At 46.2% G+C, this 27,952-nt stretch overlaps 1 protein-coding gene across 3 annotated transcripts in view; it reads right to left on the bottom strand.

Annotated features, from left to right (window-relative positions):
• Nucleotides 1–27,952, bottom strand: part of COLEC11 (collectin subfamily member 11) — a 114,163-nt gene that overhangs the window by 50,055 nt on the left and 36,156 nt on the right. For all 3 annotated transcript variants that reach the window (XM_073568100.1, XM_073568101.1, XM_073568102.1), the window contains exons 2-3: nucleotides 26,831–26,986; nucleotides 2,996–3,067 (exon numbers count right to left, since the gene is read on the bottom strand). In XM_073568100.1, the coding sequence (XP_073424201.1) occupies nucleotides 2,996–3,067; nucleotides 26,831–26,986 (228 nt within the window). The remainder of the gene's footprint in view (nucleotides 1–2,995; nucleotides 3,068–26,830; nucleotides 26,987–27,952) is intronic.

Below are 27,952 nucleotides of genomic sequence, written 5' to 3'. Positions count from 1 at the left end.
TTACTTCTATTCTGCCTTGCAATCACAGCTATGCCTATGACTGCAATGGACTCCCCTGGCCTCCATATTCTTCTTTACACATCCTGGGGGACACGTAGCGACCCTAGTCACTGCCTCACAGTATGTATGTGTGTGTGTATGTATGTGTATATATATATAAACACATATAATATACATATATATTCACAGGTATAATACATGTGCACACTGCCATTTGACACCAACTTCCTACCTCCATAAGGCAATGGTCACACATTATTCCTTCTTAATCAACATGTCCAATGTGTAAATGTGCATCATACAGAATTATGATGAATTGCCGAATATGTGAATATTTTTATTGCAATTTTTGCTAAAAAAAAATAAAGAATTTTGCAAACAATTCTGTCATTATATTAGTTAAAAACTACAGATAGGTCCATATATATTTGGACAAAGACAACATTTTTCTAATTTTGGTTCTAGACATTACCACAATGAATTTTAAACAAAACAATTCAGATGCAGTTGAAGTTCAGACTTTCAGCTTTCATTTGAGGGTATCCACATTAAAATTGGATGAAGGGTTTAGGAGTTTCAGCTCCTTAACATGTGCCACCCTGTTTTTCAAGGGACCAAAAGTAATTGGACAATTGACTCCAAGGCTATTTCATGGACAGGTGTGGGCAATCACTTCGTTATGTCATTCTCAATTAAGCAGATAAAAGGCCTGGAGTTGATTTGAGGTGTGGTGCTTGCATTTGGAAGGTTTTGCTGTGAAGGAAACATGCGGTCAAAGGAGCTCTCCATGCAGGTGAAACAAGCCATCCTTAAGCTGCAAAAACAGAAAAACCCCATCCGAGAAATTGCTACAACATTAGGAGTGGCAAAATCTACAGTTTGGTACATCCTGAGAAAGAAAGAAAGAAAGCACTGGTGAACTCATCAATGCAAAAAGACCTGGGCGCCCACGGAAGACAACAGTGGTGGATGATCGCAGAATAATCTCCATGGTGAAGAGAAACCCCTTCACAACAGCCAACCAAGTGAACAACACTCTCCAGGAGGTAGGCGTATCAATATCCAAATGTACCATAAAGAGAAGACTGCATGAAAGTAAATACAGAGGGTTCACTGCACGGTGCAAGCCACTCATAAGCATCAAGAATCAAAAGGCTAGACTGGACTTTGCTAAACACATCTAAAAAAGTCAGCACAGTTCTGGATGAACATTCTTTGGACAGATGAAACCAAGATCAACCTCTACCAGAATGATGGAAAGAGAAAAGTATGGTGAAGGCATGGTACAGCTCATGATCCAAAGCATACCACATCATCTGTAAAACACGGCGGAGGCAGTGTGATGGCTTGGGCATGCATGGCTGCCAGTGGCACTGGGTCACTAGTGTTTATTGATGATGTGACACAGGACAGAAGCAGCCGAAGGTATTCAGAGCCATACTGTGTGCTCAGATCCAGCCAAATGCAGCCAAACTGATTGGTCGTCGTTTCATACTACAGATGGACAATGACCCAAAACATAAAGCCAAAGCAACCCAAGAGTTTAATAATGCAACCAAAGGTGGTGTAGACACATTAGATCAGCTCATTAGTACATATACCTGCAAAAGAAAAACAAATCGGTAGCCTATGATTCTGTTTTATAACATTCTGAATTTGTCGGCATACAATGCTTTTGTGTTGTGGAGGGAAATCAACCCGAATTGGAATACAAACAAACTCCATAAACAAAGACTCTTTATAGAAGAACTTGGAAAATCACTGGTTAGGCCGTATATTGAGGAAAGAAAGGTAACACCCAGAACGGAAGGAGCAGCAGGCCTTGTACAGAGCATCCAGCAACATGCTCAGGAAAGTGAAACCATGGCCTCCACAAGCACTTCTACACCCATGGCCTCTACCAGCGGTGCTTCAAGAATAAAAAGAAAAAGGTGCAGCTATTGCCCTTATTCTTGGGATAATAAAACAAGTATTACATGTTCTGGATGCAAAAAATTCTTATGCAAAACCCATGTTTATTGTTCTTCATGCAAGAATACATAAAATAATATTACCATGTAAATATGTTCAAATTGAAGTGTTTATTATCTTTAATTTTTTTTCACAAAATGTTTGATTTGCTTGTTTTGGTTTGTTTTTTTTTACCATATATGTGTAGTTTGCTATTTTTCGTTTTGCTTATTACCAAGTTTTTTCTGAATAAAAAAAAATAAAGATTTCAATTTCATTTTTCTTTTTTTATATTTCCAAACATGTTCCCATACAGTCTAGTAAAGCAAAAGGTATAAAAATAATTGAGTTAGAGTATCTAAAATCAAGATTTAATGAACCGGGTCATAGTGACCCAGAAGCAATACAAGTGTATACACTTGTGTGTACATGGGAACAGAACAGCAGGGTTTTAGCAAAGAAGAGGAATATTCTTGAATGGCCAAGTCAGTCACCTGATCTCAATCCAATTGAGCATGCATTTCACTTGTTAAAGACTAAACTTCAGACAGAAAGGCCCACAAACAAACAGCAACTGAAAACCATCGCAGTGAAGACCTGGCAGAGCATCAAAAAGGAGGAAACACAGCGTCTGGTGATGTCCATGAGTTCAAGACTTCAGGCAGTCATTGCCAACAAAGGGTTTTCAACCAAGTACTAGAAATGAACATTTTATTTCCAATTATTTAATCTGTCCAATTACTTTTGGTCCCTTTAAAAACAGGGTGGCACATGTTAAGGAGCTGAAACTCCTAAACCCTTCATCCAATTTTAATGTGGATACCCTCAAATGAAAGCTGAAAGTCTGAACTTCAACTGCATCTGAATTGTTTTGTTTAAAATTCATTGTGGTAATGTCTAGAACCAAAATTAGAAAAATGTTGTCTCTGTTCAAATATATATGGACCTAACTGTATATTAAAAAAAATTACCTTACCTTTAGTAACACTCTCAGGACCAATGCTAAAACTATGAATGTAGCAAATATTCAGGAAGACATTTGTACCTTTTTCTCCTGGTGGGCCAACCCTTCCTGGTCTCCCCGGTGCTCCTTTCTCTCCTTTTTCGCCAATATCACCTACAAATGTAATTCAGTATCAGTAAAATATTCCCAGTTTTCAGACTGCTCTATTATAGAACACATGTAACTCGAGGAGGAAAACAACAGTGGCACACAATTTGCCTTTGCTTCAATAGTGTCACTATGTCTGACAAAAAGCACAATAATTTATCTCATACAAAACCATTAATGGGACTAGCTTATGTATTTAATTTTAGTTATTTTATTCGTATATTTTATAGAAAAAAACGGGGAAGATTTACAAATTCTGTCTAATTTTTAAGAGAGCAAAATCTTAGTTTAGACTAGGATTAGGCCTCTTTCACACATCAGGTTTTCGCCGTCAGGCGCGATCCGGCGCTTTTGACAGAAACCGGATCCGGCGAAATGCAATGCCGGATCCGGTTTCCCCCCCATTGACTTGCATTTGCGCCGGATCGCGCCGGATGGCCATGCGTTTCATCCGGTTTTCGCCGGATCCGGCAATGTGTCGCGATCCGGCGTCTGGAAAAAACGGCTACTGTAACGTTTTTTGTCTCCGGCGAAAAAGCCGGACACGCCGGATCCGGCGCGTCCGGCTTTTTCACACAATGAAAGCCTATGAGCGCCGCAATGCGCCGGATCCGGCGAAAGCCGGATCCGGCGGCAGGATCCGGTTTTTTGGTCTGAGCATGCTCAGTAGCTCTGCCCACAAGACATATATAAAAGCAAGACAGTGGGACCCACAGCCACACCCAACATGCCACCCAAGAAAGCAACCAAGCGCAGCAGGAGAAGGCAGGAGACCACTGCAGCACCATCAGCACCACCACCACCCCAAATGGAGCAGCAAATGGAACATGCTGAGGAGGGGAGGCCAGCAGCAGATGAGAGACGGTAATTATCAAATCCCCCATTCCTCCAAACTAGGGCTATTGAATATCAAGATATTCATTGGCCCTTTGTTTCTCTTTATTCAACAGCCGCCCAATAGATGCAGCAGCAGCAGCAATGGCAGCAGCTGGAACACCACCCACAGGCATGGAGTGTGGCCACCAGGAAGACAGCACATCATCTTCTGGGAGCCCTCCCTCGCATCGTCAGCGTTTGACGGTAAGTTTTTATTTCCAAAATCCATCTTCTCTGTAATATATGTCTATTCATTGCCTTTTATTTCAAAACAGGATTCACAAGATGAAGAGGAGCTCCCAGAAGAAGAAGGAAGGGGTGGACAGACACCTGGAGTGGGCTCACAATTGGTAAGTTTTTTGCATCAAACGCAGAAACACAACATCACACTACACACAACACATAGAAAACAATGTTCTGCAGACCACACACAGCAAACAAATGCCTACATCCAAAGACATAACATTTTTTGTTTTCTTCTCTAGTCTTCCCAATCTGATGCTCGGCCAAGAGGTCCTCGCAGTGCCTCCCAGGGTCGTCGGCGACAGCAACGCGGCGGTCACCAGCGTGTAAGTATAAATATTTTTGCTTTGTTTTTTTGCACTTTTTATTTCATTTCTTTTGTGGAGGCTAATTATGTTATTTTTGTCTTTTTCTTTAACAGCCTTCACAGCGTGCTCCCGACTCTGACGGTGAGGATGGAGGACTCGATGTGGATCACCTCATCGATCTCGTCAGAGAAAGGGAGCCGCTCTGGAATATGGCTGACCGCCGCCACGCTGACCTTATCGTTACCCGACGACTCTGGGAGGAAATCTGTTCGCTCCTTGTGGGCCCCTGGGAGGACCTCGATGTTCGGGCCCAGATTAAAGAGCGTAAGTATATACAGTACCGGTTGCTTGATGTAAACCAGTGTTTCCTGAACTCCAGTCCTCGTGGTCCCCACGGATCATGTGTTCAGGATTTCTATTTACTATGGAAATCCTGAAAACATGGCCCCTGGGGACCATGAGGACTGGAGTTTGTGAAACACTGATGTTGTATACTAACCACTCCTTTCTCGTTTCAGGGAACAGAATTGTGAATCGGTGGCGGTCTGTGAGGGATCGTTTCAAGAAGGAGTTCAATAAAGAGATGCGGGCCCCGAGTGGATCAGGAGGACGCAGGAGCAAGTACAAGTACGCAGAAGCCCTGTCGTTCCTCCGGGAAACAATGGTCACTAGAAGGTATTAAATTACACACCACATGTGAAAAAAAATGTTAGATGTAAATTTTTTTTTTCAGCCAGGGCCATACCATGTCAGTATTTTAATTGGTTTTTTTTCTCTTTATTCCACAGCACGGTGAGCAGCACTCGGGAGCCTGCACGATTGGACCCTTCTGAGGCGATCCCTGAGGAGACCGGCACCGAGGGACACTTCGACCGCCCCGGTACATCTGCACCTTCCCAGCCTTCCCACACATTCGACCCATCTGTCCCATCCACCAGCACAGGAGCATCGTGGCCGCCTACATTACATGAAACTGCTGGTGAGGAGATCGCTTTCCCTTTACCCCACCCTTCTGCCCCTGCCACCTCTAGTACACCTGCGGGTACTGGGCGGCAGCGGCAGAGGGGTCAGGAAAAGACTTATGCGCCAGAGTTCTTGCATCTGAATGCATCTTTCCAGAACTGTCTAAAAGTCTTGTCAGAGCAAATCTCCGCAGGCTATCAGCAGATCAACTCCAGCATTCTGGAGGTGAAGACACTTCTGCAAACCATGCATTCAGAAGCAAGATCTTCGCCAAACCACACCTTTTTCAGGTCTGTTGTGGAGCGCATGGAAACGCTCTCTCCTGCCCAGCAGATGCATGTAATGCATTCATGCCACGCTGCTCTCCAGCAAGTTACCTCCCAACCTCCTCCTCCCACCACAGTAGTTCCTCCACCTGCACCCCCTCCAGCCACTTTCCATCCTCCCCCTCCTATTACATCTACACCCCCTCCAGCCACTTTCCATCCTCCCCCTCCTATTACATCTACACCCCCTCCAGCCACTTTCCATCCTCCCCCTCCTATTACATACCATCCACCTCCCCAGCACCATCCATCACCCCAGCACCATCCACCTCCCCAGCACCATCAACCTCCCCAGCACCAGCAACCTCCCCAGTACCAGCAACCTCCCCAGTACCAGCAACCTCCCCAGTACCAGCAACCTCCCCAGTACCAGCAACCTCCCCAGTACCTGCAAACTCCCCAGTACCAGCAACCTCCCCAGTACCAGACATCTCCCCACTTCCAGCAACCTGCCCCGTACCAGACATCTCCCCACTTCCAGCAACCTGCCCCGTACCAGACATCTCCCCACTTCCAGCAACCTGCCCCGTACCAGACATCTCCCCACTTCCAGCAACCTGCCCCGTACCAGACATCTCCCCACTTCCAGCAACCTGCCCCGTACCAGACATCTCCCCACTTCCAGCAACCTGCCCCGTACCAGACATCTCCCCACTTCCAGCAACCTGCCCCGTACCAAACTCCTTCCCCATACAACTTGCCATCAACATCATCTGCTCCTACAGTCCCTGCCCAACCCTCCACTCCACCACCCACCACCTCTTCTGCTTCCCACATGTCCACCCATTCTGTAGTTTTTTCCACACCTTCACCTCTAACTGTTCCTTCCCCACCACGATCCCAGTCCTCTCTCCACACTCCCAGTGTCGAAGTGTCCCGCAGCCCCTCCAGCAGTATTTCCACCACACACTACACAGATTTATAATGTGTGTATTTAAATAAAAATGACCAGTTTTATGGTTTCAAAGCTTTATTAAACAAGTTTATTAAAATTTTAAAAAAGTTTACTAAAAAAAACATTTTTCAATAAAAGTTAAATTATTTTACACTGGTTGTCTGTCATTTCTTTCTGCGGCGAAAAAGGTTAAATACAGGGTATTTAAAAGGTGAAATGGTATTCAAAACTAGGTATATAACTGTAGGGAAGGTGACCTGACGGACGGACGGACTAGTCAGAGTGAAGAAAGATAGGTTTGCACAGTGTAGGTAGGAGTCAGTGATTACAGTGGGGAAACAACTAGGAAAGTGTAGTGGACGTGCAGTACCTTGGGATGACCATTAGATGGCAGGGTGGAGTGTGAGCAAAGGACTTTACAGCAGCTTAGGGTTTTAGAAACCGTTGGTCATGGGGGGCGTGGTGACAGAGTGACAGTTTCAAGGAACCGGGGGAGTTATAAATACTGAGGGAGGGTTCCAGAAAGTTCCAGTCCCCAGGGGGAGCTCAGGTGACAGGATGACTGCGCCAGTCTGTGCGCTCTGAGGAGAATCCGACCAAGGGGACTGAGGAGAGGAAACGTCAGGGGGGTGGTCCTGACAGGAAGATACCGCAGAAGAGACGAGGCAGTGAGTGATATATACCGTATTGGACACGACGACTGACCAGTGAAAGCGCTGTTGGTTATTGGGCCTAGGGCGGCCACAGTGGCGGACCTGTCAGGAGCGTCAAACAGTAAAGGAGGGACGGTACGCATATGTACGTCCCTATTGTAAAAGTACGGTGTGTAAACGGCTCTAGAAACGGAGGGCCGATAAGTGAAGAAATGTGCGGTGTGCTGCGGAGGCCGTCAGGCGGACGGCAAGTGAAGAAATAAACTTGGACCTGTTGCACCCAGTACCTGCCTCCATCTTGTCTCTGTGTCATCTCTGCGCGGTAGTGAAAGAGGGACCACCCCCCCAGCTCGCCCCATCACCGACTCTACATAACTGTGGGTAAATTTTAGCTTTTTGCCACAGTTGTGTTCCTGGTTGTGTTTGAAGCAAAGTATTTCACCTAAAAAGTTGTGTTTATTGTTGGTGATTTCCTAACAATGTACACAACTTTTGTTAAAAGGTGAAATACTTTGCATAAAACACAACCAGGTACACACCTGTGGCCTAAAGCTAAAAATAGAGACCATGACAAGATAGCCAACTTTGGTTGGCAAAGGTATATACTGTTGGTACAGAAGGTACACAAGTTTGGTTAGGGCACAAATCTTTCACACTCTGTCATCCTGCCAGTGTACTCTGCCTTGAGGTGACATAAAGTATAGTGCAAAATTGTCCCTCATTACTGAAACCGTCACAGAACTTCTAGTGGTAATGTCATGGTAATCTTGCAAGGTGGTTTCTTCAGAGGTGTCCTCAATGGAAATGGGTTCCTTGCAGATAACAAAATTGTGGAGTACCACGCACGCTTTGATCACCTCGTCCACAGTTTCTGTCTTGAGGTTGATCGCAGTCAATAGGACCCGCCATTTGGCTGTCAGAATACCAAAGGTACATTCAACCATTCTTCTTGCTCTTGTGAGGCGGTAATTAAAAATGCGTTTTGGTCTTGTCAATCCTCTGCTAGAGTACGGTTTCAAAAGGTGTTCTGACAGCTGGAAGGCTTCATCCCCTACACAGACAAATGGCATAGGTGGACCAGATGTTTGCGGCAGCGGTCTAGGTGGTGGGAACTGGAAGGTGTTTCCATACAGTTTACGCCCCATGGCAGACAGTTTGAAAACTTGAGAGTCATTGGAGCGGCCATAGGCCCCAATATCAACCGCAATAAATTTGTATTCCGCGTCAGCGATGGCCATGAGGACAATTGAAAAATATTTCTTGTAATTGAAATATTCCGATCCCGATCCAGCTGGCTTTACAATGCGGATATGTTTCCCGTCCACAGCGCCCAAGCAGTTTGGAAACTGACATATCTGTTGAAACTTGTCAGCAATTTCAATCCACCTCTCTGTTGTGGGCTCTGGTAAAAACTCTTCAGCTAAGGAGTCCCACAGTGCACGGCATGTGTACTTCACAATTCCAGATATGGTGGAAATCCCGAGTCTGTACTGGAAATGCAGTGACGAAAGGGATTCTCCAGTTGCAAGAAATCTGTGGGGAATTAAAAAACAATAAATTAGTTTTAACTCACAGCATTACATACCAAAACTGACCTATAACACTTGGAGATACAAACTACCACCAACAAGATTGCAGTGAAAGTGTGCTCTGATGCGAGCATATCGAATAAATGTGGCTTACCTTAAAGTCACCATCAGACGCTCTGCGGGTGAAACAGAGAAGCGGCAATAGGTGTCCGCTTTTTTTATGAGGTGTGCAATGCGCTCCACCAAGTAATCAAAATTCTCCATTTTCATCCTAACATATCCAAAAAATGTATCCGGGTTTCGTCGAAGGTCCATGCAGAGTGTAGAATAGACCCCACGCGTCATTCTCTTGGCTGTGATGGGGTGGATCCACAAACGTCGTCTACGATGCCTGATGCGCTGCTGTCTCGCTCTCTCCTTCTCCAGAACAATCACCCTCAAACGATTCGCCTCCGCTATAAAATCCGCCAAATTCTTCAAAATATTTCCAATGACAACATCCATCTTCGCCAGTAAACTTGCTCTTCTCTCCAACCTGCACTTTCTCCTCTACAACCTGTCAAAGAAGGGCTGTAGGAACATGCTATATATAGTTTTCCAGTAGCCAATCCCGTTCGGAAGGCCACAAGGGTCAATTTTAAAAACCGGATCCGGCGTAATCCGTCGAAAAACGGATAGAAAAACGGATGAACCGGATGAGACGGATCCGGTTTTGTCTGTCAAGAAAAAGACGGATCCGGCAGAAAACCGGATCCGTCACATCAGGTTTTACGAAACATTTGCCGGATCCGGCGTTCCGGCACGACGCCGGATCGCGCCTGACGCCGAAAACCTGATGTGTGAAAGTAGCCTTAGTCTTATGCCACGTTCACACGTTCAGTATTTGGTCAGTTTTTTAGATCAGTATTTGTAATCTAAAACCAGGAGTGGGTGATAAATCCCGAAGTGGTGATGTGTTTCTATTATACTTTTCCTCTGATTGTTCCACTCCTGGTTTTGACTTACAAATACTGATGTAAAATACTGACCAAATACTGAGCGTGTGAACGTGACCTTAAAAGAAAATTGTCAAGAAAATTTCTCCCTCCTCTTAAACCATTTATCTGGGCATATACTGTAGATTTTAAGATGGTGAGGTATTACATTTCTTTATGTTGGCAATCTGTATTTTCATTACTGAGGAATTGCAGTTTTAATCCATATGTAAATGAGCATGAAAGTGTGTTGAGCATTACAAAGGACTTCCGGAGCCCCCCAGCTCTATCCCCCACCAAGCACCATCCTGTTATACTTGACTGACACCTTGCTGGCTCAGTGTCTTCATCTGGTTGTGAAGGAAATCTCACATATGCCATTCTTTTGTATAACGGCCTTCAAATTGTGGGCACAGGTACAGGCGCTTCTCACAAAACTAGAATCTCATCAAAAAGTTAATTGATTTCAGTTCTTCAATACAAAAAAGTGAAACTCATATATTATATAGAGTCATTACACAAAGAGTGATCTATTTCAAGTGTTTATTTCTGTTCATGTTGATGATTATGGCTTACAGTCAATGAAAACCCAAAACTCATTATCTCAATAAATTAGAATACCGTATATACTTGTGTATAAGCTGAGATTTTCAGCACATTTTTTGTGGTGAAAACAACCCCCTCGGCTTATACACGAGTCATAAGCGGCAGAAGCCAGTGGCTGTGGTTGTAACTGTGCCACTGCTAAAGAGAAGTGAATATTAATTTTTCTTATAGCAGTGACAACTGCAGCTGCCGGCTTCCGGAAGACATCATACTCACCCTCCTCGCCCCGTCGCTGCATCTCCATTGTTCCCGACACCGGTAGCTCACTACAGGAAGCGCTGCTGGAAGCCAGAACGAGGTGCTGCGCCTGCGATGGCATGCTGGAGGAGGGTGAGTAAGATGGGGTTTTTTTGAAGCATGCATACCAGGAAAGGAAGGGGTGAGCCATGCATACAACACGGGACCGGGGGAGCCATGCATACAATGACGGGATCGGGGAGCCAAACATTCAACTACGGGACCGGGGGAGCCATATATAAAACGACAGGACAGGGGGATCCATACATTCAACTACGGGACCGGGGAAGCCATATATACAACGACGGGACAGGGGGAGCCACGCATAGCAGGACAGCGACGGGGGAAGCCATGCATACCAGACAGGGATGAGGGGACAGTGCATACCCAGCTTATACTCGAGTCAATAAGCTTACCCAGATTTCCGTGGCAAAATTAGGTGCCTCGGCTTATACGCTAGTATATACGGTACTTTATAATACTTGCTTGAAAAATGATTTTAAAATTTGAAATGTTGCTTGTTCACCTTTTTCTACCACACTTTCTCCTTCCAATCAACTTTCCATTAATATGCTTGGATACAGCACTCTGTGTACAGCCAGCTTATTTAGCAATGACCTTTTGTGGCTTACCATCCTTGTGGAGTGTGTCAGTGACTGCCTTCTGGACATCTGTCAAGTCAGCAATCTTCCCCATGATTGTGGAGACTACTGAAACAGACTAAATTACCTTTTTAAACGCTTAGGAAACCTTTGTAGGTGTTTTTGTTAATTATTCTAATTTACTGAGATAATAACTTTTGGGTAGGGATGAGTGAGTATACTCGTTAGGATTCGATACTCGGCGAGTAATGCAGTACTCGCAGTACTCGAATCCTGGCGAGTATTTCACTACTCGCCTCGCAATATTCGGCACAGCCCGCACAGTCCCCGCACAGCCCAGCACAGTCCCCGCACAGCCCAGCACAGTCCAGCACAGTCCCACACAGCCCGACATAGTCCCCGCACAGTCCCCGCACAGCCCAGCACAGTCCCGCACAGCCTGGCACAGTCCCCGCACAGCCCAGCACAGTCCCCGCACAGTCCCTGCACATTGTCCCCGTACAGTACCTGCAAAGCCCAGCACAGTCCCACACAGCCCGGCATAGTCCCCACACAGTACCCGCACAGCCCCGCACAGTCCCCGCACAGGCCAGCACAGTCCCACACAGCCCCGCATAGTCCCCGTACTGTACCTGCAAAGCCCAGCACAGTCCCACACAGCCCGGCATAATCCCCACACAGTACCCGCATAGCCCAGCACAGTCCCGCACAGCCCGGCATAGTCCCTGCACAGTACCTGCAAGGCCCAGCACTGTCCCGCACAGCCCGGCACAGTCTTAGCACAGGCCAACACAGTCCCGCACAGCCCGGCACAGTCTTCTCACAGGCCAGCACAGTCCCGCACAGCCCGGCACAGTCTTCTCACAGGCTAGCACAGTCCCGCACAACCCGTCACAGTCTTCTCACAGGCCAGCACAGCCCGCCACAGTCTTCTCACAGGCCAGCACAGTCCCGCACAGCCAGGCACAGTCTTCTCACAGGCCAGCACAGTCCCACACAGCCCAGCACAGTCTTCTCACAGGCCAGCACAGTCCCACACAGCCCGCCACAGTCTTCTCACAGGCCAGCACAGTCCCGCACAGCCAGGCACAGTTTTCTCACAGGCCAGCACAGTCCCGCACAGCCCGGCACAGTCTTCTCACAGGCCAGCACAGTCCCGCACAGCCTGGCACAGTCGTCGCACAGTCCCCGCCCAGCCAAACACACACACACAGCCCATTACTCGCATTTACCATAGACTTACATTGGACTCGCTACTTGTTACGAGTACCCGAGTATTAGGAGGTACTCGTAACGAGTACAGCGAGTCCGAATACTTGACTACTCGCACATCCCTACTTTTGGGTCATTTTTTATCAACATTAACAGAAATAAACACTTGACATAGATCACTCTGATTGTAATGACTCTATATAATATATGAGTTTCACTTTTTATATTGAAGAACTGAAATAAATTAACTTTTTGATGATATTCTAATTTTGTGAAAAGCACCTGGATCTGCATTTTTCTGCTCATGCACCACCCACAAGATTTCCTTCTAAGAGGTCTGGATAGTCTTATTTTTTTAAAAGGGTTCTTCTCTGTTTTACCTTATACCAGGATGGAGGGACAGATACCAGAATGGGGCCATATACCAAGATGGGGGGGGCAAATACCAGGATGGAGGGGCCATATACCAGGATGGAGGGGCACATACCAGGATCGGGGCCATATACCAGGATGGAGGAACATATACCAGGATGGAGGGGCCATATACCAGGATGGAGGGGCCATATACCAGGTTGGAGGGGCATACACCAGGATCGGGGCCATATACCAGGATGGAGGAACATATACCAGGATGGAGGAACATACACTAGGATAGGACATATACCAGGATGGAGGGACATATACCAGGATGATGAATCTATAAAATAATGGGGACATATACCAGGATGGAGGGACATATACTAGGATGGGGCCATATACCAGGATGGAGGGGTCATATACCAGGATGGAGGGGCATACACCAGGATGGGGGCCTTATACCAGGATGGAGGGGCCATATACCAGGTTGGAGGGGCATACACCAGGAAGGGGGCCATATACCAGGATGGAGGGACATATACCAGGATGGAGGGACATACACCAGGATGGCGAGACATATGATAAAGCCATATGCCAGGATGGGGGCTATATACCAGGATGGAGGGACATATACGAGCATAGGGGCCATATGCCAGGATGACAACATGTACCAGGATGGAGCCCTATACCAAAATGGGGGGACATATACCAGGATGCACTATATGGGGCCATTACATTGCGGAGCACTATATGAGGCCATTATACTGTGGGGCACTGTATGAGGCCATTATACTGTGGGGTACTGTATGAGGCCATTATACTGTGGGGTACTGTATGAGGCCATTATAGTGTGGGGCACTGTATGAGGTAATTATACTGTGGAGCACTACATGGGGCCATTATACTGTAGGGCACTATGTAGGGCCATTATACTGTGGGGCACTGTATGGGGCCATTATACCAAGAGGCACTGAATGAGGTCATTATATTGTGAGGCACTGTATGGGGCTTTTACACTGTGGGGAACAATATAGGGCTGTTATACTGTGGGGCACTATATGGGACCATTATACTGGGGGGCACTATATGGGACCATTATACTGTGGAGCACTCTATAGGGTCATTATACTGTGGAGCACTATATGGGGCCATTCTACTGTGGACTCGGCGACTCTGATAAGCAGTCTTGTTACTGGCATCACCACTCATCATAGCCTTAAGTGCTTGGTTCTCAGAACAAGGCTCCATAGCCTTTTGATGTCGGATTCAGGGAACGTGATGGACTACGTCGGATCTGCATGGGAATTTTTTGTTTTCTAATAAATTGGTGAATGAGGGACAGTGTCTTGTCTTTATTTCACTCGTATAGTTTTTTTTTTCAAGTTTCTATTTGTGGACAACGGTGGATTCCCAGGACTGCTGTGGACCTGCATGGTTTTTTTTTTTTTCCAAAAATAAATTGATGGACCGGGGAGTGATTTTTTTTTTTACATAAAATTTATTTTTCTGTTTTCTGCCTGTGTGTTTTTCTTTCATTATAGGGTTAGCCTACCTTCTTTGGTAAGTTTATTAGAGAAAACCTTTTCTTTCTAAAAATAGACAGCAGGCTAAAGTTAGCAAAGTTGCATCTGACTTGAGCACATTGCAGTGCTTGAGTTGACCATGAACTCTGAATACCAAAGTAATCTAAAGTCAAATGTGAGGTCATTTATTCAAAAGCTACTTTTGGCTGAAACTTGGTCATGCAGCGAGGCATCAATCCCAAGGCAAATCTACATCAGAATGGCTGGAAAAAAAAGAATCAAGGTGTTATAGTGGAAAAGTCTAGACATGAACCGAATAGAAATGTTGTGGCGGGATCTTAAAGAAACTATTCATAAGCAAATGCCCGCCAACAGTTGATAAACTTATCTAAAGGTGTAAAGAAGAGTGGGACAAAATTCCTGCAAAACAGAGAAACTGATAGTCAAATAGAAAATGATTACTCCAAGTTATTGCTACTAAAAACTATTCTACAAGCTATTGATTCATGGGGTGTACTTAATATTTTACACACTGCTTCTTCATTTTGTTCAATTTGTCATGTGCTATTGTTCTTCCCAAATTATATTTACCTAATTGTAAAATGCCTTGTAGGGAAAAGTTGTTGTTTTTTTTCTTATTTCCTGTCCATAGAAGATCTGTGGTTACTTTTCCAAGATGTTTGGAACAACCTCCTTGCCAACTTTCTTTAAAAACTGCCTACAAGTTGTACCTAAAAATGATGATTTGATGTTGTTTTGAGAGCAATTAATGGTCATGCCAAATATTGACTTGATTTCAATTTCCCCTTTGTTCATTCACTTTGTTAATTGATAACAATAAACTATTAGGACTTCTTTTTTTAAAGCATTTTTACTTTGCTTGTACTGCCACAGTGATGTATATGTAGTACAGTATATATGTGGGTTGCCCTCCCAGGGCTGTGGGGTACTCGGTATCGGGCCCGATGAGCTTCAATGGGAGATGTCACGGCAGCTGTAACCCGGCCCGTGGCCCTGGGCGCCCATTGTAAAAGGGGTTGTTCAGTGTGCTTATGGTGATGAAAGTTTATAAGTGATTCGTGACGCCACCTCTGGTGTTCGGCAATGAAGATGTAAGGCTAGTTTCACACTTGCTTTTTTTTGCAGCGCGTTTTTCCCGCAAAAAAACGCATTGAAAAAACGCATACATAAGCATACAACTGCTGCGTTTTTTTCAAGCATTTTTATGAGCATGCATGAAAAAAACGCAGCGTTTTTATGCGTTTGTATGCGTTTTTAGCGCGTTTTTACCGCGTTTGCGTTTTTTTCCAACATTTTTAGGTGGCCCCTCACACTACCCAAACCATGACTTTACTAACCCTAACCCTGACCCTAACCCTAACCCTAACCCTGACCCTAACCCTAACCCTAACCCTGACCCTAACCCTTAACCAAATCATACTTAACCCTAACCCAAACCCTAAACCCTAACTAACCCTAACCCTAACCCTGACCCTAACCCTAACCCTAACCCTAACCCTGACCCTAACCCTAACCCTAACCCTGACCCTAACCCTTAACAAAACCATACTTAACCCTAACCCTGACCCTAACCCTAACCCTAACCCTGACCCTGACCCTAACCCTTAACCAAACCATACTTAACCCTAATCCTGACCCTAACCCTGACCCTAACCCTAACCCTAACCCTGACCCTAACCCTTAACAAAACCATACTAACCCTAATCCTGACCCTAACCCTGACCCTAATCCTTAACAAAACCATACTTAACCCTAATCCTGACCCTAACCCTGACCCTAACCCTAACCCTGACCCTAACCCTAACCCTAACCCTGACCCTAACCCTTAACAAAACCATACTTAACCCTAATCCTGACCCTAACCATGACCCTAATCCTTAACAAAACCATACTTAACCCTAATCCTGACCCTAACCCTGACCCTAACCCTAACCCTAACCCTAACCCTGACCCTAACCCTAACCCTAACCCTAACCCTTAACAAAACCATACTTAACCCTAATCCTGACCCTAACCATGACCCTAATCCTTAACAAAACCATACTTAACCCTAACCCTGACCCAAACCCCAACCCTAACCCTGACCCTGACCATAACCCTAACCCTAAACCCCCTTAACTAACCCTAACTCTAACCCAAACCCCTAAATTCCATGGTTTAAAAAAAAAAACGCATATGCAAAAAAACGCATACATGAGCATGCCAGTGCGCACATATGCGCATCCATAGGCTATAATGGCCATTTTTAGCGCAAAACGTGCGCATATGTGCGCATGCGCTTTTTTGCAGGGCCAAAAAATGCAACATGCTGCGTCTGGAAAATCCCAACGCACACCCCAAAAAAACGCAGCGCATGAAAATCGCATACATGCGCTTACCAGCGCGCAGGTATGCGCACCCATGTTAAATATAGGGGAAAAAACGCATGCGCAGGTGTGCGTTTTTTTCCAGCGCTAAAAAACGCAAATGTGAAACCAGCCTAAGCCGACGCTGCAGACAGATCCTCTGGGACAGATGGTGTGGTGCAGCAGTGATGTTACAGCCCTCCACAGGCAAGGCTGGAGTCCCAGGGCAGTGTAGGTGAAGTGACACGTAGATGGTGTAGTGTCAGGCGCAGAGGTGGCAGCTGTGCTAGGCAGGATGGCGCAGGGAATAAGTGGAGGACACCAGGGCATGTAGTTCCAAAGCTTTACTCACAGTCTGTTGTAAAACAGGCACCTGCCTCCGTGCCGTGTCCTCTGGGTCAGGGACTCAGTCAACCTCCAGGCCAGATGGAATACTCCTTTCCAACACTCTGCCAACATGTGCCTTTCTGAACGTCTCCTCTTATAGCGCCTTTAAATGAAGTACTCCTAGTACTGAGTTACACTGGAGTTCCTCCTGTCCGATGTTCCTATGAACTCTACTTGTACGGCAGACAGCTGTAGCCTGCTTCGGGGACTCCTTGCTACTAAGTCCCGGCTCACTATCCAGTTGCTGTTGTGCCCCCAAGTCTTGTGTGGGAATAAAGTGGTCACTACTTCTATTCCTCCGGTGTCTGCTGCAGGACCATTAGTATCCATACAACCTTGGGGACCGGGCCCCGGCCTTGCGCTTAGAACTTCTAGGAAGGGTTCCCTTCTAACCCACGTCCTCTGTCCTCTTTTACTCCTCACGTTCCGTACTAATCTTTCTTTCTATGGAGAATCAGGCTTTCAGTCTATGTTGTTCTCTCTCTTCCCTTCCCGTGCCAGCAGACCCAGGTCACTGGGATCTGCTGCAGCACCTCCATCCATCTATCCCTCTCTCCGGGGATCTTCTTCTCTCCAACTCTCTAACCAACTGACCTCTAATCCTACACTCTTCCCGCTCCTTGTAATGTAAACTAACTCCACCCACATCCCAGCACGTTTCGTGTTCCAAGCAGGGAGCCACCAATGGGTGCTTTGCTATACTCCAAGCAGGGAGCCGCCGAAGGTGCTTTGCTACACTACTTTGTGGTGTGGGGTGCAGGTGTTGGAGTATGGTCAGGTGTCTCCACCTTACCTGGATGGTGGGGCACCACACCTCAGGAGGAGGTGTAGTACCTCTGTGGCGACTGAGCCTCAGGGGTGCCACATACCCCCCCGTTAAACACAGCACGTCCGCGGGCTGCAAGGCAAACACAGTTGACAGTAGAGGAACATACAAAATTTTTATATTGCATAATAAACATGTCTTACACTAAACGTCCCAATGTGGGAGGCACTGTTTCTTGAACGTTACAAACTATTTAACTGTCTATCGCTATTTGAAGTTATTCTACCTAATTTAAAGTGCTATGGAAGCAAATTCACTATCAGAACACATTTTCTAGCAACACATTTCTTTTCTGTTATCTTTCACATTTTCTACTTCTATTCTTCTTACTCTCAAGTGACAACTGCTGGTGTCTGATTCATCATCTGCATATCATTGCTCAATTCTCACATGTTTATTAAAACATGGTAAAACATTCACTATATTTCTTTCTCAATTAAACCCTATGAAAGCTGTCATTAATACTTTCACTACACACTATCACTTTCCAATTTCTAGTTCAAAAATACTAAGCATTATTCATAAGTGCAAAGAGTAGACATTGGTCCGGCCATCATGTCTGAAAATGTCCTTATAATGAGGTAGTCCTTATTCCAAGGTGAGGTTCCTATGTAAAACCAAGAGAAAGCACCTAAAGAGGCGCAAACTATTTACATTTACAGTTCTGGATCACTCAGCGTCCATGATCTCCACAGTTCAAGTAATAGAAGAACACTGCTAAAAAAACTGGGCAACAACGGGATCAACAAATAAACATCATAATCAAAAATAGAAAAAATAGAAAAACTGGAAACTGCTAATACCCTCCTGGGCAACAAAAGTTAGTTTAAATCAAAGGTATGGCTAGTGATCCCCTCCTGGATTACTGGAAGCTGGTTTTCTTGGCTGCTGCTTCCAGGGGAGAATCTCTTGACATCCTCTTCCTGCAGACGGATTCATATAGGACGAGGTGGTGACAGCTAGGTGGGTTGCGGCCTGAGGTTCCTTGGCAGGGGTGATCACCACTGCAGGGGGTATTCCCGCTGGGGGTACATACACCTTCTCCTTTTTATAGACCGCAATAAATTCTTCAGGGATGCGGCGGATGTTCATGGCGTACCATCCTCTTAACCCCTCATGCCGGGTGAAGGTCACATACTCCCCCGCTTGTAGATCTCTAGCAGGGTGTCCCTTCCTCCGGAGTGACTCGACATCCCTCCTGCTGAAGAACAAGTCACTGATCCTCTTGGGGTCTGCAATGAACCCGAATCCTTTCTCTTGATTTTCATTGAGGACCTGTCCCCATCCAGCTGAGTCCCGGGGACCGTAGTGACCAGCACGGACCTTCTCCTTCCGGTCCAGATGAGGGCCTAGCGCCGCCAGTCTCTGCTGCTCCCTCTACCTCTGTTCCGCTGCCAACTTGCGGAGGGTCTGCTGGTAGTAAGATTCTTCCTTTTCCCGGGACCTGCTTTTACCCACTATGGAGAAGGGTACCACCGCTAGGGGTTCAGACGTTCCCCTCCAGGGATCAGAGTCCCGGTCCCATACAAGGTCCAGCACGACCTGTCCTGATGCTGCCATGGGCATACACCCCAGGGCCTTCCCAGGTGCAGGGACAGCAGACGTACCTTGGGCCTCCTGGCGGTGTTCCGGCTCCGGTGCAGGCTTGAAGCGGTGGGCAGCTGCAGGGATTACCACAGGGGCATTCTGCCCGGATGTCGGTGGTGGTGGAGCAGATGGCGGCTCTGGATCAGCAGGAGTCCTCGGTGGGACCTGCGCGGCCACGTCAGGTCCAGGCGGGAGCACTGCTTCAGCTCCCGGGCCCTCCGGAGGCTCTCCCGTACAGGACACGACCAACTGTACTGATAGCGTAGAGATGTAAACGGGCGCTGCCTGAGAAAAGTCCAGTGCGGCGGTGGTGGGTACCAAGGGGGAAGGTACCGGGACTAGAGGTGCCCATGGCGTAGGCCCCTCTGGGGCATGCTGCCAGTTTAACTTCCATAACGCCTCCTGCCTCAATTATACAAAAAAAACGTGAGCAAAGCTCCAGAAAACCGCGATGAAGAGGTCCACACTTGATGTCATAAAATGTAAATTTATTAGTATAATTAATTACAAATAACAACAAATAGAAGATTATGGACAGATAGGGGTACAGGGATGTGTAGTGTCATAACCATACCAAATGGGCACAGCAGCAAAGGGGCTGGAAAATGGAAAGCCAGTCAAAGGTGGTAATCTAATAGTGTCTTAATATATGCACAAATCCCCAATGTCCTCAATTAGAAATAGCTAGCAAATATAGAGCACATTCCCATAGTTATACAGATACACCATAAATGGTGCCACAATGATGGTAAAGACCAAATCAAATATACCTGAGGACAACACCCAGCGGCTTCCAGAGTCCAAGAATCAGGCTTTCAGTCTATGTTGCTCTCTCTCTTCCCTTCCCGTGTCAGCAGACCCAGGTCACTGGGATCTGCTGCAGCACCTCCATCCATCTATCCCTCTCTCCAGGGATCTTCTTCTCTCCAACCCTCTAACCAAGTGACCTCTAATCCTACACTCTTCCCGCTCCTTGTAATGTAAACTAACTCCACCCACCTCCCAGCACGTTTCGTGTTCCAAGCAAGGAGCCACCAATGGGTGCTTTGCTATACTCCAAGCAGGGAGCGCCGAAGGTGCTTTGCTACACTACTTTGTGGTGCGGGGTGCAGGTGTTGGAGTGTGGTCAGGTGTCTCCACCTTACCTGGATGGTGGGGCACCACACCTCAGGAGGAGGTGTAGTACCTCTGTGGCAACTGAGCCTCAGGGGCGCCACATATGCACATACGTATCACAAGTTAAAAAAAGTGTTTATGGAATATACAAACTGATTGATTCTAATGACGTGTACATATTTTCTGATATAGACACAAAGAGACCAATATTAAAGTGAATCTGTCAACAGGTTTTTGCTATGTAATCTGTTAACAACATGAAATAGGGGCTGATCGCCTGATTCCAGTGATGTGTCACTTACTAGGCTGTGTGTTGTATTTTAATAAAATCAGTGTTTTATCAGCAGGAGATTATCACTAAAGGAACAGGTGTCTGGTGCCCACTGGCGTAACTACCGGGGTAGCAGCCTAAGCGGTGGCTTTGGGGCCCGGCCCATATAGGGGCCCGGGGCCCCGGCTCCGATCGGCGCTACCCCAGGGGAAGACCTACCGCCCGTGCATTGCACGGGGGCCCCAGGGGAGAGGGGGCCCCTCCAGTACCGCATGGCTAATTATTCAATTTAGCGATGTGGAGCGCCAGGCGCAAGGAGGAGAGGAGCCAGCCCTGAGCCTGAGGTGAGATGATATCAGCGTCAGTCACGCTGTGCTGCGCTGCTGCTGTGGGGGAGGAGGAGACAGACTGTCTCACTCACTGTGCCTGTGGCGCCGACCGGACGGTGGCTGCAGCCGCAGGTCAGTCAGTCACTTGTGTGTGTGTATGTGTGTATGTATGTGTGTATGATGTATGTGTGTGTGTGTCTGTGTGTATGTATGTGTGTATGATGTATGTGTGTGTGTGTCTGTGTGTCTGTGTGTATGTCTGTGTGTATGTGTGTATGTCTGTATGTGTGTATGTCTGTGTGTGTATGTCTGTGTGTATGTCTGTGTGTGTGTGAGTATGTGTGTGTATGTATGTGTGTATGTATGTTTGTATGTGTGTGTATGTCTGTGTGTATGTGTATGTATGTGTGTCTGTATGTATGTATGTGTGTCTGTGTGTATGTATGTATGTGTGTATGTCTGTGTGTGTATGTATGTGTGTATGTATGTGTATATGTGTGTGTCTCTGTGTGCATGTATGTGTGTGTATGTATGTGTGTATGTATGTCTGTGTGTATTTGTGTGTGTATGTATGTCTGTGTCTGTGTGTATGCATGTGTGTGTGTGTATGTGTGTGTATGTATGTGTGTGTGTATATGTGTATGTCTGTCTGTGTGTATGTCTGTGTGTGTGTCTGTGTGTGTATGTATGTATGTCTGTGTGTATGTATGTGTGTATGTGTGTGTGTGTGTGTGTGTGTGTGTGTAGGTTAGCCTGGCCCTGGAGGAGATGCGGACATGAGAAGACTGTGATGAGGAGAGAAGGCCATGATGCCCGGGGTGATGGGAGAAGGCCATGAGGGGTAATGGGAGAAGGCCATGGGGGGTGATGGAAATAAGGCATTGATGGGGAGAAGGCAATGATGGAGAGAAGGCAATGATGGGAGTGATGGGGTGATGGAGCAGGCAATGATGGGGGTGATGGAGCAGGCAATGATGGAAGTGATGGGGAGAAGGCAATGATAGGAGTGATGGGGTGATGGAGCAGGCAATGATGGGAGTAGGCAATGATGGGAGTGATGGGGTGATGGAGAAGGCAATGATGGGAGTGATGGGGGGAAGGCAATGATGGGAGTGATGGGGTGATGGAGCAGGCAATGATGGGAGTGATGGGGAGAAGGCAGTGATGGGATGATGGAGACGGCAATGATGGGAGTGATGGGGAGAAGGCAGTGAAGGGATGATGGAGACGGCAATGATGGGAGTGATGGGGAGAAGGCAATGATGGGGGTGATGGAGAGGGCAATGATGGGGTGGTGGGGGAAAAAGAAATGATGATGGGGTGGTAGGGGAGAATGCACTGGTGGTGGTGGAAAGGGCAATAATGGGGTGGTGGAGGAGGAGGAAATGATGGAGGTGGTGGAATGGGCAATGATGGGAGTGGTGGGGGTGAAGAAAATGATGGAGGTGGTGAAGAGGGCAATGATGGGGTGGGGGAGATGACAATAATGGGATGCAAGGGGAGGAGGACAATGAGGGGTGTGGGGGATTGGGATGTTAGGAAGGGGGACTTACAATGGCCTTAGGAACAGGGGGAGGTGGAGGAAGACATTATCGCTTATTATGTCTAACACAGTCCCTTAGTATATAGTGTACGCACTATGTCTAACACAGTCCCTTAGTATATAGTGGACTCACTAATTCTGTATAACACCACCCTTAGTTACATAGTTTCCTCTTTTATTATGTATAACACGTCCCTTATTACGTACCATCCTCTCTAGTTATATATGGTGCCGTCCCTTATTATATAGCTTCCTCTGCTGTTATGTATAGTGCTGTCTCTTACATAGTGTATTCTTATTAATTTTGTTATTTACAGTGCCCTCTTTTATTACATAGTCCCCTCTCTTGTTAGATATAAAATGACTGCTGATGGAGCAGCCGGTGACCAAACTACCAGTCCATCAGCTCCTCCATTAGAAAGGAAGCTTTCCCATGCTCCATCAGCCATCATTGCATTATACAGCTAACAAGACAGGACGGTATGTAATAAAAAACAGGGCTCTATATAATTCAATATGTAAGGGATGGTACTGTACATAAGAGAGGGCACTGTGTAAGGGACAGCAATATACATAATAAAGGAGACTGTAATATATATACATGTATGTGTGTGTGGCTATATAATATCAATATATATATATATATATATATATAACTTTGACGCCATAAAAGGAGGGGGGCCCAGACACATTTCTTGCACAGGGGCCCCAAGCTGTCACTGTCCACCCCTGCGCTACCCGGTAGTGTAATTTTAATTAAGTACATTACTGCGGCGCTCCGGCGGGTGCTGTGGGTGGCCAACGCTGTCTTGGGGGCCCGCCGGCCCGGTGCGTGTAGTGTAGGGGATCCGGGGCCCCGGCAGAAAAAAAAGTACACTATGATTTCGCAGCCTACGCTGCATTTCTGTGCCTGCTGTGCGGAGCGAAGCACATATTGGGCCCGCCTCCCTGCCTGCAGCCAGTCACAGAGTGTATTGCTTCAGACTAGTTCAGTCCCGCCCCTTCCCTGAGCCCTCACTGTCTATTAGCTCTCTGCAGAGCTGCCCGCATGGACCTCTGGGAATGTCTTGAAGGGGGGGTGTCTTTGAGGGGGGTGTCTTTGAGGGGGCTCCGTTTAAAAGTTTGCTATGGGGCCCAATCAGTTCTAGTTACGCCCCTGCTGGTTCCTCTTAGTCAACTGCTCTGTGTAACCTCGCCCGACCACTGATTAACATTTTCTGTCAATGCACAGTGTACAGAGAAAGCTGCCAATCAGTGATGTGGGCGAGGTTATATACAACTCAGCATTCTGAGCAGTGCTAGATCTGCAGTAGATAAAACTGTGATCGTATCAAAATGACAGCATGCAGACAAGCAAGTGACACATCGATGTAATCAGGGTCTCATCTAAGCTAGGAGCTGAGCTTTATCACCTGAAACCTAAGCCTGCTACTACAGAGGGTATGAAGCTGTGCTGTTCTGGATCTGTTCACTGTTTACAGCCAGCTGCGGAGCTAATAAATTTTTATCATGGGTTATCAGGCGTTGGATATTGATGACCTATAGTAAGGTCACACTTCTGTGTTAGTGTAACGATCCGAGAGAAACGGGTGGATTTTTTTCCTCAGGTGTCATCCTAGCTGCATGCTTTTTTTCCTAATCGCTTGGTTTTCAATGAAGCAGGTAGACCGTAACTTTTTTATCCATTCACACGTAAAGGGAACCTGTCAGGTCATTTTTAGCAACTAAACTGTCCCCAGTGTGTTGTTATTGATGCAATGTGCATCACTAAGGCTGGTTTCACATTAGCGTTTTTTAGCGCAGCGCCCCTATGTTTAACATGGTGGGCGCATGGTCTAGCGTTTGCTTGCGCACCTATGAGTTTTCGTGCGCATGCGTTTTTTGTAGTGTGCGCCTAGGCACGCCCGATGCAACCTGTTGCGTGTTTGGGTCCATCCAAAAAATGCATGCACACGCTAGCGCATGGAATGCACAAAAATAACACATTGCAGTCTATGGGAGTGCAGGCGTGCGCATGGACATGCGCACGCCTGCGATTGAAATCACATGCGTATTAAGAGTTAACATGGCTACAAACTGGTTAAAACGCATGCGCTTAAAAATGCAAACGCATGCAAAACGCATGATGCGTTTTTTGCATGCGTTTCTATTGCTCACGAAGCGCTGCGCTAAAAAACGCTAATGTGAAACTAGCCTAACATGTTGTTTTCAATCAAAACGACCCCCTTAATCATCTCCAAAAATCACTTTGTATAGTTATATAGTATCTTCTTTTTCAGTCATAGGGTTGGCGCATCATTTTCATTCAGTCATGGGCTCGTCATATTGTGGACGCCCATGTCACGGGAATCCTGCACTTCTGCAGAGTCGAGCGGTTCCCCACGCATGCATAGTGACGAGTGTGGTCACTGAGCCCGTGACAGACAACAGCACAGTCAATGTAGCTGAGTACGTACATCCAGATTCAATGCGCATGCACGGGGAGCCTCTCTTCACTGCACATGCGCGTGGAGCCTCTTCACTGCACATGCGCGTGGAGCCTCTCTTCGCTGTGCATGCGCGGGGAGCCTCTCTTCACTGCACATGCGCGGGGAGCCTCTCTTCACTGCACATGCGCGGGGAGCCACTTTACACTGCGCAAGCATGGGGAGTGGCTCAACACTGCATAAGAGCAAGATTTTAGAGCAGATTCCCGTGTAGTCGGCGCACCCCAGAACATCGATCAGAGCGTGTGGGCCTCGACAATATGACAAGCTCGTGACTGAAAGAAAATGAAGCACCACCCATATGACGAAAGAGAAGGTTCTATATAACTATACAAAGTGATTTTTGGAGATGATTATGTCCCCGTTTTGATTGAAAACAACTTGGTAGTGATGCACATTGCATTACTAACAACACGCCGGGGACAGTTTAGTTGCTAAAAATGAGGTGACAGGTTCACTTTAGGCTATGTACCCACGTTGCAGAAATGCTGCCGAAATTTCCGCAACATTTCTGCACTCCTGCCGCGGGTAAAATGCATGTGAATTTGCATGTGTTTTTCCCGCAGAAAACAAGCGTTTTAGCATCACTTGGAATGTGATAGGTAGAATATTAAAATAATTTAAAAAATAAAAAATATTGTTATTCTCACCTTCCGACGGCTCCAATCTGCTCTGCGGTGCTCCCGGCATCTTCCGGTCCCAGTAATGCTTTGCGCGAAGGACCTGAGATGACGTCACGCTCGCGAGAGGACTCCGGGGCCTGCCGGAGGGTGAGTATATGCCTATTTTTTATTTTTATTCTATTTTTTACAGGATTATGGTACCCAGGGCTTGGAGGACAGTCTCCTCTCCTCCAGGCCCTGGGTACCATCCGCACATGATCGGCTTACTTTGCACATGGTGGGCATAGCCACATGCGGAAAGTAAGCGGATCAATGCATTCCTATGGGTGTGGAATCGCCGCAATTCCGCAAAAGGAATGGGCATGCTGCGGATTTTTGCATTGCGGAATCCCATAGGATTGCATGGGATGCATTTTTTTGCGTTTTCGCGGCGATTCCGAAGCGGAAAAGCGCTGCAAAAACGCAAAAAAAAATGCAACGTGTGCACACAGCTTTAATGTATAAATTAAAAATTGCTGAAACTATGAAATACAAAATATGTTCCTATATAGACTTTAATGGCTGAATGTGATCTAGAGACATAGAACCGTTTTTTTTAAATCTGATGTGTGCATGGATGAATTAAACTCTAGGGGTCAGTGTGCTGTCCGGGAAAACAAAACCACCACACACACGTGTGAATGTATCCTAAAGTTAGGTCATTTTTATTGGAAGCCTGAAAAAGCCCTTTAAAAATTTTTCAAATTGTTGTATTCTGTCTTTTTGTCACATATTCCTGCAGAAATTTTGAACATTTTTCAATACCTTTATTTTCACACATTCTTTACTAAATCATGAAATCCTTTTAAGCTTTTTAACAATAGAAATATCAATAAAACAAAGTAACAACAGAAAACAATGAAATAAAAGTGTGTTATGTGGGACGATGTACCTTTTAAACCAGGAACGAGGATCTGAACAGAACAGGACTCATCTGTAATGTGCTGACAATACCCAGATCCTGACAATATCAGGAGCAGGAGGTTAATCAGAGTTGTCACAGAAACCAGAAGACTCTTCATAATGAGGCGTTGTAGGTCATTGACTCCTGCACACAAGAATGCATAAACACTCAGTGAATTAGGCCTGCCACATTGCTACCACAGCGTTTACTGGAAGCTGTCTGAATATTACCGAGTGGGACATGATCATTTATATTTTTATCTGGGGCTCCTTGGTCAACCACATAACTCAGAGTACACAAGACAAACACAGGTTCTGACAGCAGTGGAGTTATAATAGAAGCTGCCTATACTGGGCATTGTATCTCCCTACATTCAAAAATGAAATCCTGGTGAAAGATCCTTTAGAGACTGCTATAAAATTAAGGTGCCCCAAAATCCTTCACGCAGAGGAGTAGTGTCACAACTTTGTTGTCAGAAATGAATACCTGAGAACAGGAGCTACTTCCCTGTCCCTAATACTAGGGGCACACTAGCTATCCCTTCTCTCTGGATTTCTTCTGATGATGAAGATGCCTGGGCGACGTACCTTGCTGAACTCCTGAATCAGCCCTATATCTGTCTCCCTCCCCCACCAAGGAAAGTGGGGAGTAATGGTGTATGTATATACACAAATCAGACAAACAAGGGAAGACATACAGGGATAAATGAAAATACCAAACATATGAATATGCACTCAAACAACAATGAGGAACACCAGGGAGAAAAGGAAGGAAAACAGGAAAACCAAATAGGAGAGGATGAAGATTTGCATACAGCCGAAACACCAAGCAACAGTCATAGATCAACACTCAAAACGCCTCTACCAACAACTGCCACCTCCATTCCACACCAGGCAGTATAAGGCTAAGGCCGGAGTCACACTATCGTAGAATACGACGAGTGCTATGCGATAAAACATTACATACAGTCATATGTAAAAGTTTGGGCACCCCTATTAATGTTAACCTTTTTTCTTTACAACAATTTTGGTTTTTGCAACAGCTATTTCAGTTTCATATATCTAATAACTGATGGACTCAGTTATATTTCTGGATTCAAATGAGGTTTAT

The sequence above is a fragment of the Dendrobates tinctorius genome, unplaced genomic scaffold (assembly GCF_039654945.1).
Source record: "Dendrobates tinctorius isolate UK_male_01 unplaced genomic scaffold, ASM3965494v1 ptg000021l, whole genome shotgun sequence".
Classification (NCBI taxonomy): Eukaryota; Metazoa; Chordata; class Amphibia; order Anura; family Dendrobatidae; genus Dendrobates; species Dendrobates tinctorius.
This window is presented reverse-complemented; position numbering and strand designations above follow the sequence as displayed.